We start from the raw sequence: 18,165 nt of genomic DNA on the forward strand, positions 1-18,165 counted from the left end.
AGCATAAATAAATATTTTATAAAAAATCCTGACTTTTGATTTAAAGCGGTTTTAATGGCAGCTATTGTTTAGTTGATTGTAGATGCCTCTCATGCCTTTTATCCCATCCATTCAGACGGTGATTTATCAGTCCAGACCTCCTGTTTTTTCTTTGAGATGAAAGAAAATTTAGGTGGCCAAGTGGGGATGGTTGTTTGGGAATTTTGGCTAGAAATTGAAAAATGTTTGTGAAGAGGGCCATTAGTGGCTCTCTACTGCTTATTGAGGTTTACTCAGAATATAAACACTGGAAAGGGAAATTGGTGGAAATCAATCAGTGGCCCAGTGAGAAAATGAAGCCCAGCTTCCCCTAGTATGCCTAGCTTCTCAGCAGCCTGAGAGCTGTTTATACTGGCTGTAAGTTAGAAGCACACATGCATCTGTGTGAATAGTCTGACCTCCATTTTGCTGACACTTATATGGGAACATTTTTCTCTAAGAGTAGTGCTGTGGCTTCAACTGTAGACCATGTGAAAAGAACTGCAGCAGACTTAAAGCCACTTCAGTTTTACCTAAAAAAATTCAGTTTAAAGGATGTTTTAGATTTATAAATCTTGATGTAACCTAGGATAGGCATTTGATAAATAAGCACTGAATGGAAGTGCACTTTACAGGTCAACATTCTCTTACCAAACCCCAGGAAATCTGATTAAAGGGAAAGAGTTTATGGGGAAAATGTTTACATCTGTCTTGTGCAGTGTGTGTTAGATTGTTCAGTCATGTGTGGGAACTGACAACAGCCGGGTGGGAATGCATCATCTTTCTCTAATAAAAAAAATCACGATCTTTGTTTGCCATTACCATGGATGTCTTTTAAACTTGATTGTTAATACTTATGTGCGATTAATTGTACATTTCCAGAAGTTTTCAGTTCGGTGGCTTAAAATGGACCAATCTGAATCCAGAGCATTTGTTGTCCCAGCTCCGCTCCATGGGGAACATTTTTCCAGTTCAAGCAATAGAAGATTTTCTTGCTAGGGTAAGAAGACCTGTATTTATTAACTTGGAAATAAATTTAATACTCAATGCTCTCTCTCTCTCTCTCTGCCCATCTCTAGCCCTCTCTCTTTCACCATATTTTTATGTGCATCTGTTTTCTAGTGAAAGGGTAAAGTGTTTATTTTATCGAAATAAATTGAGACACAGTAAATAAACTTGTCACCACACAATTTATTTTCCTATGCTGCAGGTTCTGTTCTTTAATTAGGTGTCTGGGGAGACATGGGATGGTGGTTGGTAAATTCACACCCATCTCTAAACAGTCTGGCATTCTTGTTTGCTGATAACATGATAAATGAGCAGCCATGATTAAATTGGGTGGAGCCGGGCTGACGGGGTCTTTTCCTGTGTGTTTTAGGCAATTTTTCATAAAAGGCATTTCTTAAGAGATGAACATTAATTGAATTTTTTTCTCTTTTTTGTGCTAATATAAGTTGTACCATCTTATTGCAGGCTGGAATAACAACTGGATATGTTAGAAAATCCTGCTTGGATCCCACAGATCCAGAGTGTCCCTTCACAGCACCAAACAAATTATCTCAACAGGTGAGCATTAGCAGTTCTTGAATAACTGATATCTGATATGTTGTAATAAAAAACCAATATGTGTGTGTGTGTGTGTGTGTGTGTGTGTGTGTGTGTGTGTGTGTGTGTGTGTGTGTGTGTGTGTGTGTGTGTGTGTGTGTGTGTGTTTTAAGATATTAAATGAAATATAATTTATAATTTCAGGAACCTGACATAGGTTCAGAGTTGACAGGGGGTTGTGATGGGTTTGCCACAAAATATATGCACTGGGAGGAAGATCTGATTGTAGGGGGAGTTCATAAAAACAGAAGTGGGCACATAGTCAGGTAAGAGATAAGTTGTTTTTGTGTGTAGGGTAATAAATTAAATACATCATGTAAGTAATAGGTGTGGAAAGCAGGCAGATTTTTTCTCAGTTCAGTTATTTTTATTTCTTTGAATTTGCAGTGTCTGTGCATGTGTGTGTGTATGAGAGAGATTTGGCTGGGCGAGGTCAGAGAGGCATATGGTGTCCACCTGTCTCTTTATATGACATTATTCTGACCTTATAACAGAGTGGGGGGGGGGGGGGGGGGGGATATAGCCTTGTTGTTCTACTGCATTGATGAAGTTGCACTATTGATGACAAACATATGATACAATATTGATGTAAAATGTTCTGTGCTCTAACTCAGTGGGATAGACACTGGTAAAGCAGACTTGAAACTTTACTCTAAAGGTTAAGCATAAAGCAAAGCCTGTCTTTATACCCAGATATACAAGCTCAGTACTTGAGTGTGAAATACAAGACCGCCTTGTGAGGTATCTTCTTCGTGGCTTGTTTGTGCTGAAATATTTCACAAAAAGTACTTAGATATGTGATTAAGAGGCAAAAGGCAATAAAATGAATTCCATTAAAGCTAGTGAGTAATTGCCTTAATGTAAAAAAACAGTAAGTGATGAAATATTTTTGTTTCTGGCAAAACCGTAAAACAAGATTTCATCATTGATATATGAAAGACTTTTATTGAAAAGAAGTACATACATAGACAATCTTTTTCGAAGGCATCACCTTCTCCCAGTCCTTAACCTCAGAGAGTAGTTATATTGTTCATAATGCCCCAGAAGTTACAAAACTGCCGAGATTGTCTGCTTGATTATGTCTAAAGATGCTTTTTATATTTGTGAGAACAAAGGTATTTATCGTAATCTCATGTAATGGCTGTCAGAAGTAGGTGTCTTCTTTCTGTTCAAAACGATCCAGTATTGTGCTTGATCAATAGAAACAAATTTTCAGTTTGACAACAAAGACGTGCCTCTGATCATGGCATGTTAAGATACAATTCCCCAGGGGGAAATAAGAAACCTTTGGTATGTGTCAGTTTTTTCTTATTCTTTTTTTTTTTTCAAGAATACCTCTTGTCGTGACAAATGTGGCCCTCTTTTTGCTTTTCAAGTTTAAATAAAAGTGAAGTTAAATATTGCATTTTTCCCTTTTTTGTCTATGCTTGATGTTCTCTTAAAAATGCAGTTATTTTTTTCAGGGCTGAAGCTATACAGTCCATTGTTCAGCTTATGGCTGAGAAACAAATGTTTGAGTACTATGAAGATTCCTACAAAGTCACAAGCATAGATTTTACAAGAGAAAAAGCCAGAGCTATCTTAGAGGCTTGGCAAAGGAAGTTTACTCAGGTAAGGAACAATTCACTAATATCTGCTGCCATCTAAGCATACCAGATTCTGCCAGAAACAATGCATTTCATGTCACTAATTTGTCTTTTCAACAGAATTTAAAAAAAAGTTTCTTTTTGGTTTAATGGTACATCATTTCCATGAGCTTTGTGGATCATATACCTATCAGGCATTCTAAAAAAGTATATGTTCATTATTATTTTAGGTTGTCCAGGAGATGGGAAATGGGACCCAGGAAGACAATCTCCATGGTTTCTCCTCTACCTCCCTACTGGACATGCTGAAGGAATTCTCAGAAGTCAGCTATGTCAGGGTAGCCCTTGGTTACATTTTTATGGTAAGTTCACTTATTTACTGGGATGTGAATCAATATAAATTTTTTCTTTATTCCACAATTTCGTCTTCATATTAAGAATTGTTTCCTTCTTTATTTATATAGATAAAATGGCAAACGCTCTAAGAGAAGTATTCAGGAAAAATTGAATTGCTCAGAATTTTAGTAAAGGAAAAAATTAATTGCCCAGTTTTTTAGAAGTTTCTTTTTACATAGTCACATTGTGTTTTTATTTAATGACTATGTATTTATGAATGACTACAAATTTTGTATTTTCTGTTTTTTTCAGCTGGTGTATGCAATTATTTCTCTGATGCGGTGGACAGATTTTGTGCAATCACAGAGCGGTATAGGTATGGCAGGTGTCCTCCTTGTAGCTCTGTCTGTGGCAGCAGGTCTGGGAATATGCTCTGTACTTGGCATCAGGTTCAATGCTTCTACCACACAGGTGAGAATTTATTGTGCAGACCTAGAGAGAGATGCAATTTACACAGTGAGGATAAGAAATTAATCAAAGAGTGATCACATTTGTAATGAGCTACATTGATTAATTGATATGTGTTTTTCTAGTAGTGAAGGGGCTGATGTTCACATGTTTGCAGGTTCAAACTGTTTATAAGAGAAGATCTGTGACAGTGACTCTACTGTACAAATGACTTATTTTAGTATCATGCAAAATTTGGCCACAGAACACTTCGTTCATTCTTAGCAAAATGATTTCCCCTGATGTGCATATAGTAATATAATCCTGAGAAAAATAACCAGGGCAATTTCTGTGTTGAGAAATAACAAGGCTTAGTATGGTGGTCCTAGCAGGCAGCAGGTGGCCTGGGAGGGATGGGCTTTGAAGAATAACTCCAGGTTCACAGATAGCCCTGATACTGATTACACACCAGCCAATGGAGAAGGAAATAGGGGAAATAGAATTTACAGGGTTGAGAATATGTATGGTTTAGTAAGGTGTCACTTAACCCCAGCAAGATTATGATGTTTTGAAAAGGGGTATCAGTTGCTGTTTGTCCTCCAGGTATAGTTTTCTTATCAACCATAGATGCAGTAGTTTTGGAGTATTTTTGGCTGTGACTTTCTCCGGGACCCACTTAGAGCTGAGGCTGATTTGAAACATGCATGTCTATAGATAGGTACAACATGGTGGATATTATTTTTATATATTTTGTCTATGTGCAAGCAGATTTAAAATTTTTCCTAACCTTATTTTGCGCCCCAATGCAGATGGCTGCAATATTGCAGGTCAGTTGCAACATGGCACCATACAAAGTTGGAACAATTGCATTATGGGCCTTGTAACAATGGATTAAACCAGCCATATGAAGTGAAAGCAACAAAGCTCCTCCTAAACTAACAGATTCCAAGTTTAAATTTGATCCCCACGGTCGTTTCTTAATGGATGTGTGCTGACTTAATGAAGGGGGGTCCTGCATGTGGACACAGACTGTTGCCTTCCGATTATTGGCCTTCATGAGGGGATAAATTACCACTACATCCATCACATTGGGTCCCATTCACATTTGGGCATATCATTGGTGTAATAAGTGAATAAAATGGCACACTGATCCTTGTCCCATCTTTTATCTGTAGGTGTTGACTGTTGACAATCTAATTATTTGGCTAACAGTGACCAGGGGGGCATTCAAAATACATGGGTAAACAACAAGACAAGGACACAGTTGTGTACTATGAAAACTTTTTCCACAACAATCAGCTGCCCAAAAGTGACAACCGTGTGCACATTCATGTGGAAGAAGAAATATTATGAAATTAGTGCGGGATTCTTTGCGTTGTTTTGTCAGGCCTAGTCTGTATTTGACTTTGTCTGTTTTGTCGTTTGGTCTCACAATGAGGCAGGTTATGCCACCTGCCTGGCAATATGACCCACTCTCTTGCCACGCCATGGTGGTCTGCCTAAACATACACATGGAAATAGTTAAAACAGGGATAACCAAACAATTTAATAGATCAATATTTTTGATATGAAAGTAAAAATTAGTATGAGCACATTCTTCTATTGCTTTTCAGAAATTTTAAAATCATGCTGATTCAAGTTTGACAGCTCTTTGCAGTATTATTTTTTAATTAGAATATCATTACATTATACACGGGATTGATAAGAAATAACCTTTTCTATTTTAGATTATCCCCTTCCTTGCCTTGGGTCTTGGAGTGGATGATATGTTTTTGCTAGCACATACATTTGCTGAAAATGCTAAAAACAAAGAAATCTCTTCAAAGGTAGGTTTCTGATTTGTCATAGTTGCTGAAGTAAATTGATATTTTAGCTATTTTGATCTTGTTCCTTGACAGTATATTGATCCAGAAAACTATAGAATGGAGCATACATAAAATGAACCAGATTAAGTTTCTTTGTCATGGGCTTTTAATAAGCATTTCAGGCTTTTTCGGACGACATTGAATAAAATTGTCTCCTATCTGTAGCATACCAAGTAGAACCAGTGTTTAGAAATTATTCAAGTGTGAGGACAGATATGAAAGTCGGGCACAGTTGACTGCTTTTATATGAGCCATCTCCAATTCAGTAGAGTTGAAATTTATCCACATGAGCAGTTTTTAGTGTAAAGTTTAAGGCTCTACAAGTCACCATGGTTTATGGCTTCAGTCACCCAACCACGCTTGGTCAGTAACATCTTTTGAAATTTAATTTACCGAGCCGTATGCTATATATTGCCACAGGGTAGGTTCTAGCCCCTCAGGCTAAACTAAAACGTTCTTTCATAACAGTTTGTTGTTCACAAGCCAACGGCTTTGGCAGTTTATTTGAAATAGTAACTTTAAAAATCTAAAAGAAATAACATTGAGAGAATGTGTTGACTTTATTGCTGATGCCTGTAAGCAGCTGGTGCTAATCATAGGAATTTCATATTTTTTGGAAACTGAACATCCATTCCATGACATTAAATAGGGCTTTTGAAATGCATTTAAGCCTGGCAACATCTTTCTCTCTGAATAGTATTCACATCTAGTTCTGGCAGAATTGAGTTCTTGACTGCCAGGGTGGACAGTGTAATATATTGCCTTGAATATTGCCTCAAATCTTCCACCACATTGTGTGGTAAGGATACCAACCAACAATGGCTTCACCATATGGAGAGAGGGCAGCAGTTTAACCATCTGACCTATTTAGAATAAGTGGGATCATTAAAAAAATACAAGGAGTCCAGAGAAGGAACCTTTTAAGTTTATTAAGATAAATCAGCATTCAAGTAGAATACCTTGGCATGGTTTAGAAGAGACCCATTAATTCATATTAAACAACAGTCACCTCTTTAATTTGACCTTATATAGTCTACCACAGTACCAGTGTGTGTGTGGGGTTTCAGCTCCTGCTGAGAGGGACACTTGCACAATGCACCCAAGTTCACTTGAGCATTATGGGTAGCGGAGCCGCCATGATTGTTCTTGGCTGTCTTTGGTAATTGGTCCCACCCCACATATCCTGTTTTCTGTAAAAACAGCTCCCTGTTTTGACTCCCAGAGCTAGGTACTTTTCCACTGCAGTAACATAATTATTGCATAATTTCATTATTTCAATGCATCACAGAAGAATTGCGTGAAGTAAGTATTGTCAGTTCTGATCACTTCAAGGAAAGTTAAGATGTCACTGTGAACTGTTGGTGGTTTTTCCTATTGTTTAGCAAAATGTTTTTCTTCTTGTAAAATTTGTTTTTGTTGTATTGTGTGCATGATGTTACTTAGTCTTAGTTAAGATCTTTTATGTGTCATTCTTTTTGGAATGTAGTAAGTTGTTAATAATTATACATTTTTTCTCAATTGATAAACCCTTAATTTGTATGACTGTTTAATTTCCATTAAGATCCATAAAATCAAGATGAAAAAGTACTTTGAGTACCAAAAAGTGTTTTAGGTTTGTCTTATTTGATATATATTTTTTATATTCCAGGAACAAACGGGTGAATGTTTAAAGAGAACAGGGGTGACGGTGTTATTGACCTCCATTACCAATGCTTCTGCCTTCTTCATGGCAGCCATTATACCCATCCCTGCACTCAGGGCTTTTGTCTTACAAGTAAGTTTAATTTAGAAAATGCTGATAAAAGAGTTTCATTTTGATTTCATTTTTTAAATGGTATTTTTAAGAAATAAAGTCTAGTTTTATTCATTCTGTCACAAACTTTGAATGCCAAAAATTCCAATGGACTGATTTTAAAGCAAAAGTGGCTAAAGAATGTAAATGAAGCATGCTGCATTTGATAAGTTTATAATCAGTTTTTAAAAAACTTTGTAAAAATATTATAAAGCTTTTCTAGAGGAAAAGACAGTAGTTTATTGAAAAGAGTTTATCGTGTGAATATTGGCAGTTATAAGAGGAAAAAAACCTAGTTAGCAGTTCATTATATGCACACTTCATGGGGAAATAGTATCTTGGATTGAGACTGGAGTCAGTGGTGCCTGGTGAACATAAGAGGCGGCAGTATAAGTGACTACTTTAACATAGCCAACTGTGTGGGGACTTAAAAGCTGAACATTTTGAAAAATGAGACAGGAAGCTAGCAGAGCCTGGGTGGTCAGATAGAGCAGTAAATGCATGCTTTGGGCTGGGAAATCCAATAGAAGACTACAGCCACCTTATCACATTAAGTGCTTTAAGTAGATAGACTTACAAGCTCTTTGGCTCCAGTCAGTGCTAAAAATACATCTTTGGAGGATGGATGCACTAGCATGTAACATTACAACACAAGTTTTAAGCTAGGACACCCAAAGAGGGAAAGGGATTTGATGGATTTAAAGTCTGAGCTGCTTTATGTGACCTAGACACCTTTAATTAAAAACCAAAAATAAGAGAACTTGTAGGGTCGACAGTCATGGCATTTTCATTTTTCATCAGTTGAACTCATAAACAAAGCCTCCACTGAAAGTTCAAGCATGGCAATTACCTTGTTTTTGCCCTCCGTCTCCAGTTATAAGATTACATCAGCAGCTATTATATGTGATTCTTTTTGAAGTTGGAGCCGATCCTTTCAATTGAATTGGAAACCTGATAAAAAGCAGAAGTTGTCTCACCTAGGGCCCTGACAAAGGACCTGGCCTAGGCTTATGTAGAAAGCTGGCAGGGTCACTGTTTTGTGGGAAGACTCTTTTCTTCTCTGAGAGTTTGTATGGCAACTGATCTATAGTGTGCGGTTGATCCTACTTTCAAATACCTTCCGCCTAATTTATCTTTGCCTAACCCAACTTGACTTTTTATGCATTTTATAATTTTGCACCATAGCCAGCTTTTGTAACCTACCACAGTGGCAGGTTTCATTATTGATATTCTTGATGGACCTTCCGAACACATTTGCTTTATACTTACAAAGAATTACTGTATTTTTGAATAAAGTATATGTATGTGGTTTTAAAAGTTTAAAAAAAATTTCTTTGTAGGCTGCCATTCTTGTGATCTTCAATTGTGCTTCCATTCTGTTGGTGTTCCCAGCTATTGTTAGTGTTGACTTGATACGGAAGGAAGAAAACAGAGCAGATGTCTTCTGTTGTTTTCCAGGGTATATATTTAGTTTTTAAGTAACTGTTTGCAAATATATCTTCAGTTTAAATTCATGATTCACATTTAAAATTAGTTTGAATTGATGGATTGATGTTGAAGTCTACATCTTAATCGTGTTATTTTCTAGCTAAATGTTTTGTTCTGGGAATCTCAATATAAATAGATTTTTGAAAAATGTGATGAACAAATTATACATTAACTCTCTCCATTTCAGAACAAGTACAACTGATGTTGTTGAACTGGCTCCACGAGAACGCCATACAGAGCATGTGGCTCCCCCTGTCTACAGAGAACCCAGTCCACCACCCAGCTACCAGACTATAACCCACACAAGTGCTGGGGGTGACCATGCAATCACAGTGCTGGGACCACCACAAAGTGATTCCCCAGTGTCAAGACAGGTGTCACTGTCATCAGGTAAGACTGTACTTTAAGTGGTATCCAAGTACCACCTTAAGATCCTGCAGAGAGCACAGGCTTTATGCCCATACATTACTTTATTTGAACTGATGATTAAGACTTAAATCTTCCTTTCTGTAGTTTCATTCTAATCTCATCATACTGTAGAGTAGACTAGAGAAAATCTTTGAAGCAGATTTCTGTAGGAATTTTGTAAAAGAGGCTATGTATAAAAATCAACTCATTAATGCATTTAAGTTTAAAGAAATGGCTACTCTTTCTTCAGTTGGCCCTCCATCTGCCTCTTCGTCACGCCAGTGCCTGACACCTGACGAGGGACCTACATGCCGTGAGCACTGTGCACAGACCCAACAGGAATGTTGCCATTTTTCACTCACAAGATTGGCCAAGTCTAAGTATGGTCCCATGCTGGAAACTACACCTGCTAAAGTAAGGGCTATTTTGATGATTAAATTTGCTTTTCTTAAATGTGTTATTTTCAGTTTTTAAAGGCATAAATATGGTTGCAACTTAAGAAGAATACCACATGAGAACAGTCATGGTTGCATTTCTTGTAATTCTATTTTAAAAAATGTTTGGATGATTGAGAATGGTTAAATGCACAAAAATGTTAATAATGAAAATAATAGATGGTAGTAATAACTTTATGAATTATCTCCATCCCTTTCAGATTCTGGTTGGAGTCTTGTTTATAGCCCTGCTTGTGTTTGGAGTATGGGGGATAGTCAAGGTTAAAGATGGCCTAGATCTCACTGACATAGTGCCAAGAGATACGAATGAGTGGAAGTTTCTGGATGCACAGGGGAAATACTTTGGGTTTTACAACATGTATATTGTGACAAAAGTAAGTAGCACAGTTTTGTATCAGTATTTTGGATTTATGTAAAGTGATGCCATGGCGACATGTTTACCATGACAGACCAAAGATCCAGATGCTGGATGAAAGTACCATCTTCTGTCAGGTCAATGAGTAGAAAGTAATTTATATATTGTTGAGAGGTGAAGGGCCATTTTGACTTTATTTTCAATTGTTTGCCCACTGACCTGTTGCAGTCACAGTCATTTCTTCCTCATTACTGTCATAACGCTGCTACTGGCAAAGAATAATTTCAGTAACAATCTTGACCTTTTTATTCATTGAAGATTACAGAATGGCCCAGTGCAGACACATTAAGTAGGCAGTAGTTCTCACCTGTATTCAAAATAGCTGCAAACAATTTCATGCTCCTGACATTGACATCAGCTAAATTTCTAAAGTAGATGGTGTCCTGAAGCTAGTCATTCTTTTCTTTTCTTTCTTTCTTGCATTTTTATTGTGCTTCAGTAAATACATAATTAATGGTAACATTGTCTATATTTTCCAGGATAGTATAAACTATCCCAACCAGCAGAAAATGATGTTTGCTTTGCATAAAGAATTCTTGAAGATCAATAAAGTTATCAAGAAGGAGGATGGGACTCTGCCAGATTTTTGGCTAGAATTGTTCAGACAATGGCTGCTTGGTAAGAAAATTTTAAACACTGATGGATTTATCAGTTTTAACCGTAAATTTTTTTCTGTGGGATTCATTTTATTCATTTATTTTTTGTAGCATTCTTTACTATATCATTTGTCTTTGTCATTATGTTGAATGTAAACATTTTCACCCTGTGCATCATTCAAAGTTTGGTTTGATCAGATGTCTAATTTTTAAAAGAAATGTGGCAGTAGCATGTAAGGCAACTTAAGGTATCCATGCTCCATTTGCATAAGGAAAAGCAGCATGAGGGAATTTCAGTCATCCCAGTCTTTTTATATATGATACACATATCGGGTGTCAAAATTAACTGACTTGCTGACAAAGATGTAATATGTTTAAACTTGAGGAATAAAATTATGGTGACAGTTATTCTCCAAATAAATGAAAAAAAGTACTAGTATGAAGTGGTTCAAAATTTTTTATGAGAAAAAATTGAATAGTCAGCAATGTCAGCCACACACGAAGCAATTTGTAAGAAACTGTATCTGTGGGTTTGAGAGTGACTTTGACTTGAGTGCTCCCTAATGGGCTACCAATTTCCCTGTATTCTGTTTGGTCAAGCAGCTGTGGCAGATGAAACCATTAGATGTGTGCCACTTAAGTTTCTGACAGTTCAGGTACACATGACTTTGTGTACACCTTGGGATCTGCACAACCAAGTTCTTACAGTGAATTGTTGGGGTACTCAAACATTTTCATTATTTGTCTGCATTCAGCCGCTTGTTATCTTAAAAATTGAACTTTCTCAATGAGAGTCAATCGTTAGAATAGTTTTGCATAGTTGTACATTAAAGTATCTTTTTGTTTCTGCTATTCACACTATTAAGAAATGTGAGACCACACACTAAGTTCAAATTCCATGCTTCCATTCAAGTTCCCCAAGTGATTGCCATTTTGGCATGGTGCTTACAAGGCACAGTGCACTTTCTGCACTTTTTTTCTTCATCTCCATAGTAATACAGTGGAACTTAACCAGTCGGGAGTAGACTGGTTTAAAGCATGAATGAAAAAGTGTGTAAGACTGGGCTTTGTATACTAATAACACTGGGGCAGAAATGCTGGGGAAAAAAATAAAAGGCCACCTTAGGTTTAACTCAAAGCAAGTTCTTTTTTGCCACAAATTATGTATTTTTAGTTTTATTTACACCATCTACTAAAAGAAAAACTTGGAGCAAAAGTAGTTGAAATTGATTTTGTTGGAATTGGGGGTTTTCATTTCTTAGAAATAACACATGCTTGCATTGTTTGGCAACATATTGCTTTTCTCAAAAATTAGTTTATCATATCACATAGCAACTTTTGGGTCACACCTTAAACAAGAACAGAGAACAGAAGTTCTTAAAGCGGGCGTGTTGTTTGACACATTTCAATCACGCCCTATTGTTATCAAGACCTGGCAATTAAGAACTGATGAAAAAAATAGAGAAGTCAAATTTAGGCAGTAACAAAGTCTTGGTGTAAGATGGGAGGGGCTTCGTTCAATGTTTTCACTTACAGTGTTATTTGAATAACACATATTTCAAATATTTAGGAGAACATTTCAGTAAGATAAGATTGAAACCATTAACTTTCTATCTAAAAATAAAGTATTTTGAAGAACCCATCTTGCTAAGTTTCCAGTCATTTAAAATATTTATGGAATCATTTCACTGAGATAAACTTGAAACAATTTATTTCCTATCTAAAAATAATGTATTGAAAAAACAAAGTTGTTTTAGTTCCAGTCAGCAGAAATGTTTTTGGACTGTTCATTGATACAGGGGATGGGTTTTTAAGTATCAAAAAAAGTTTTAAAATAAGTATTTTAGGACAGTTAGGTACAATTTAAGTAGGATTAGGATGCACAGGTTATGAGAACATGTTCAAGAAATTTGTTGTGAAGGAAGAAGTGGGCATTTTTAATGATTTGTTTTATGAGGTAACTTGGGTATGTTTTGCTTTGGCCTAATGAACTTGTCACCAAATTCATGGTATATTAGAAGATTTTTTCAAAGTTTTTAAAGTTTTTTCAATTACCAAGGGAGAAATGAAATTGATTGGTTATTACTTAAACATAGATTGTACTTTGATGAGGAAAAGTATGATTTATCTTTAAACTTTATCATGAAAACTGTAGCATAGTAAAACCCCTTACTCTTTGTAGATTTACAGCTGGCATTTGATCAAGACTGGAGTAGTGGCTGCATTACCACAGATGGCTGGTTTGCAAACTCCACAGAGGAAGGCAGATTAGGATATTTGTTACTGATACAGACAGGGGATGTGGATGACCCATACAGGAAAGAACAGGTAAGACATGTTTTTCACTCTTAAATATTTTTGTGTGCAGGGAACCATGTTTTATGCAATACTGGAAATAACATACAGAATAGACTACAATGTGTTGTTTATGAAATAAAATCTAATGAAGAAAGAAAAAGAAATAATTGTGTACTTGTTGTTTTTAGGCTGCCACTAGCAGACTTGTAAATGATCAAGGCATTATCAACCCTCAAGCTTTCTACAATTACCTTACTGCCTGGGTTACCAATGATGCCTTGGCCTATGATGCATCTATGGCAGAGATCAAACCTGAACCTCAACACTGGGTCTACGATCCTTCAGACCAGATGGAACTGAGAAGTATGTAATAAATTAATTAAATGCTTGTAATGTTTACTGGTACAAATATATGTAAAATTTGACTGTATTTGGTTTTTAAGATAAAGGATGGTAACATTTGACCATATTTGGTGTTTAAGGTACACATATAAAAAGGTGTTGTTAACCCATTTGTAAGGCATGAAAGAAAAGGCACACACACAGAGAAAGATTAAAAAATTGATGATAACTAACCTTATTTTCTTTTCTTTTACAGTTCCCAAAGCCCAAGCCATTTTGTACAGTCAAATGCCTTTTTACTTGAACAACATGGTGGACAATCAAGATGTCATAGCCACCATTGAGGAAATTCGTAAAATTTGTGACTCTTACACAAACAATGGACTAGCAGTTTACCCATCAGGAATACCATTTACATTCTGGGAGCAGTATTTGCATCTTCGTTTCTACCTCTTATTGGCTCTGATCTGTGTCCTGGGGGTAACTTTTCTGGTGATCACCCTGGTTTTGATGAACCCCTGGGCAGGATTTATGGTGGTAAGATAATATTAAGTGTAGAAGACAATACTTATAATATTTACTGTATTGCTAGACTTATGTTTCACAAGCAGACAAACATTATGTAACCACGCACTGCTGGAGGATGTAGGTTTAAAACATACACATATATCTCAATATCAATGCTGAGATGGGATGTGATAGCTTTGGTCACTGCAGTAACCCAGACTGGCAGTCTAGTCTTGTCTTGTGACCTAACATCCAGCTCACTTGATAAATACCACACAGCACATGACTCTCCACAGTACTGATCTAGACCTCTTTTCATGAGGAGACCACTTGATTGGTTATTTATGCATGGGCATGAAGTCAAAAGTGATCCACTTGGGTGGGAGTCCTGTGTGTCATCTGTTAAGTCCAGGGCTTATACAAAAACGCTCAGCACGTTAAGTCATGTTGGTTTGATTTGATTTGTTAGGGAATCGTCGTCGCTTGATAAAGAAGCAATATTGGAATTGTTCTTAACAAAAGAGAAATAGATATTATGTAATAGATACTTTTAAAAGCATAAAAGTAAAACTTATATTACCATACCAGTTAGCAGTGTGACAATATGACTGATGTCCATGGGCATTCCTCACTAGCAGGATTAAGTACAGTTTTGTACTGTCGAAAAAGTAGTTGACATGCACACTTGTCACTAATGGATAGCATAATGTGTTCTCACTGCGAGTTAATATATTGTGTGTGGTCCCATGTCAAAGCCGCAGTCACTGGTCAGTTCAAAAAGTAGTTCTCACTGGGAGAGATGACCCCAGGCTGACCACAGGGTTAGCACTATGGTAGACCACCAGCCATTTGTGCCAGACTGGATTTTTTTTTTTTTTCGTAATGAAAAGTATCAAATTATTAAAAACCCACTAAGTGATGGTAATTTGGTCACACCAAAATGCTGTTGTCTCAGCAGGCCAACTCATTCCTCAACCTTGCCATCCTCGACCACACACATTGGTTAGTTTCCTTGTCTCATATGTGCTGCCATCTTGTCATATGCCACACAAACTGAGAGCTTGAATGAAAAGAAAATTAAATATAATATGACACTTTGTGCTCCGTATATACTTTGCTCAGCAAAAAAAAAAAAATTGTCAAAAGTTAAAAAAATGGATTATCATCTGAGATATGTTAAATTGAAGAAAAGACATTGAATATGCCTTTCCCTTTATATAATGTATATGATACAATTTTTAGATGTTTCTGGATTTTTCAGGTGATGGTGCTGGCCATGATAGTAGTGGAACTTTTTGGTTTCATGGGTCTGATTGGAATCAAGCTCAGTGCCATCCCTGCTGTCATTCTCATTGTGTCGGTGGGCATTGGAGTGGAGTTCACTGTGCACATATGTGTGGTAAGTTTACTGACTTTATATTAACACAATTGAATAGAAAACAGGTGATTATAGAGTTAAACATTTTTATAAGTATATATTGTGGTCTCTATGCTCATGTTGCATCTGTTTTTTGTAGCATGATGAATAAATTTTGTTAAATTAATTTATAAATCCAATCTACATAAAAGAGTCATTGTATTTTTAGGGTTTCATCACTGCCATAGGAAGCCGTAACCGGCGTATGCGTATTGCATTGGAGCATATGTTTGCACCAGTGATTCATGGGGCCATATCTACTCTGCTGGGTGTGGCCATGTTGGTGGGATCAGAGTTTGACTTCATTGTTAGGTGAGTGGAGAACTGGGGGCAGGAGAGACAAAGTTTTGTGCTTTAGATTTGATAGGAGTTCACTTCTGTATGTTTAAAAGAAGTGAGTGTGAATAAATTCATGTGTCCTAGAGTTCATGCTGTTGAATAAAGAAAAATATCATGGTAAATATGTAAAAGGAAGTTATCACCTGCATCAAGGTTTTAACTAAAAGAATGTCGAATGTGATAGACCTTTTGTATGTGGTGGTGTTCTCCAATGTAAGCTAGTCTATTTTGGAGTGAAAAGGTGATAACCACACGATGCTGTAGTTATTAGAGCAGAAAGAGACCACCCAGGCAGGAGTGTGTTGTGTTCAGGTGATAAAAAAAGAACTGCAGTTTATGATCTGTTTTATGTGAACCATGCAGGCGTACCTCATCTTTAAAATTGTTGAAGTTCATAGTTCAAAGCTCATTTTATAACTTCAGGTTTGGGTAAACCTGCCACAATCTTTTTTGTCATTTTTATGAGCACGCATATTTTTTATGTCATCTCCCAGCTGCGAATCTTTGGGAGGTTGTCATATTTTATAGTAGTTAAAACTGCACCCAGATTTTGCTGCATCCTGGACATTAAGCAAATAATAATTTATCACTTGGTGAAACACACTGACAAGTGTTATTTGCTCAGTACAGGAATTTTAAGAATTGAGGAGAAATTTTAAAAATGGGTGATTCAAAATATGTAAAAACTTTGTGTTTGCTGGCAACTTGTAATTTTTAGTATTAAAGTTTAACACTTAGGAATAAATAACTTGAAGAAAAGATGGAACAGGTATTGTTGTACTTAGATATGACATATTTTACATAACAGATAGTATGATGCATTTTATTGAAGCCATTACGAAAGTAATGATAAGTAATATGGCACTGGTAGCAAATACGTTGAAGGGGTTCTGTTGATTTTGTATTTATGCGATAAAAAGTTCAACAGTCTTCCTATATTCATCTCAGATTTGCCAAAGAAAGCAGTGGGTTGCTAGGTGCATTTATTGAGATCCAAGGCATTTTATTGAGAGCAGACTTCTCAGATTATGTCTGCCAAGGTATCTTAGTGAGAGGACAATTATGTATATAACTGCAAACAAAAAGAGACTTAGGAACATGCCAGTTAAAGGTGTGTGTTTGTGACGAAAATCTGGGAAATTTATGACAACAGTAGATTGACTGAAGCCACAAAACTTCCTGAAAGCCACAAAGCTGGTACTGTTTAGGAATTAGTGCAGTAGACTCTGTTTATTACCACCAAATATGCTGGAGCTGGAGCATAAGCTTGCTGTCATTAGTAAATACATATATAGTGTAAATTCTGCTGCAGTAGCTGAGAGCTGGATTTTTCTGGTGTTTATGTTGCATGTTTTCTGATGAGCTGGGCTGTGTATAGTGTTCTGTGTGGTCTGTGTGCTGGTGAGATAGGCAGTAGTGCCAGCTACACAAATAAACCCCAGAGGTCAGCAAAAATGGAGGGAGAGGGTATGGCGAGCATCAGTGTCAGCTGATGTTTAGACAAGTGGTAATACTAGATTTCTGCTTATAGTTGTGGATGTTTTTGCAAGCTTGGTTATGGGTACTTAAGTCCCAATGGAAACTAAACTTGGCCAGGACCAAGACTTTTCCAATGTATTTATTAAATATACAGAGGAAGGGCCTTTACTTTTATGAAATGTCACACAGTGGGGTATAGGGCATCAATCCACACCTAGAGCTCTATATGGAGAGGTAGTAAAATTCACTTAAAACTGCACCCTTTGCCACAATGAGGAGTTTCAAGATCATTGAAAAAACTGCTGCTTTTATACAGTCAAGAATAGGCACCCAAATAAAACAATTTAAAATGAAAAATGTCACATCTGCAGGGAGGCTTGATTTGCTGAAGATGTACAGAGCTGGCACCTTATATAATAAAAGTGCCAGGGGATTTCATTACAACATCAGGCATTTAACATATTTCAACAGGACAGTTACATTCTTTTTTGTTGACCTCATTAAAAATAAAGAAACTATAGAAGTTGAGGAGACCCAATTATGATTGTATCCTTCATTATGATCTTTTTTGTTTCAGGTATTTTTTCAATGTGCTGACTGCGCTGGTTGTGCTAGGTGTGCTGAATGGACTGATATTGCTGCCAGTGCTGCTCTCAATATTTGGACCTAAGGGAGAGGTGAGAGGTTTTGAGTAATAATTTTAACAGTTGCCACTGCTTTTAAAATGTCAGTTCTACACAGTTATTTCACACATTTGACCTCGTGTCTTGTA

General features: G+C 36.6%; 1 protein-coding gene across 4 annotated transcripts in view; it reads left to right on the top strand.

Annotated features, from left to right (window-relative positions):
- The window catches only part of LOC106165040 (protein patched homolog 1), a 37,584-nt gene that overhangs the window by 16,061 nt on the left and 3,358 nt on the right, over positions 1-18,165 (top strand). For 3 of the 4 annotated variants that reach the window (XM_013543116.2, XM_013543117.2, XM_086996506.1), the window contains 19 exons: positions 901-1,018; positions 1,492-1,584; positions 1,768-1,889; positions 3,087-3,234; positions 3,440-3,571; positions 3,858-4,016; positions 5,720-5,818; positions 7,506-7,631; positions 8,990-9,108; positions 9,325-9,527; positions 9,796-9,959; positions 10,201-10,374; positions 10,895-11,033; positions 13,194-13,339; positions 13,498-13,672; positions 13,908-14,188; positions 15,420-15,557; positions 15,745-15,887; positions 17,971-18,070. In XM_013543116.2, the coding sequence (XP_013398570.1) occupies positions 901-1,018; positions 1,492-1,584; positions 1,768-1,889; positions 3,087-3,234; positions 3,440-3,571; positions 3,858-4,016; positions 5,720-5,818; positions 7,506-7,631; positions 8,990-9,108; positions 9,325-9,527; positions 9,796-9,959; positions 10,201-10,374; positions 10,895-11,033; positions 13,194-13,339; positions 13,498-13,672; positions 13,908-14,188; positions 15,420-15,557; positions 15,745-15,887; positions 17,971-18,070 (2,779 nt within the window). The remainder of the gene's footprint in view (positions 1-900; positions 1,019-1,491; positions 1,585-1,767; positions 1,890-3,086; positions 3,235-3,439; positions 3,572-3,857; positions 4,017-5,719; positions 5,819-7,505; positions 7,632-8,989; positions 9,109-9,324; positions 9,528-9,795; positions 9,960-10,200; positions 10,375-10,894; positions 11,034-13,193; positions 13,340-13,497; positions 13,673-13,907; positions 14,189-15,419; positions 15,558-15,744; positions 15,888-17,970; positions 18,071-18,165) is intronic. The other variant, XM_086996501.1, reaches the window with a different exon arrangement.

Source organism: Lingula anatina, chromosome 1, assembly GCF_051362555.1.
Source record: "Lingula anatina isolate TDL-2025a chromosome 1, LinAna3.0, whole genome shotgun sequence".
NCBI lineage: Eukaryota > Metazoa > Brachiopoda > Lingulata > Lingulida > Lingulidae > Lingula > Lingula anatina.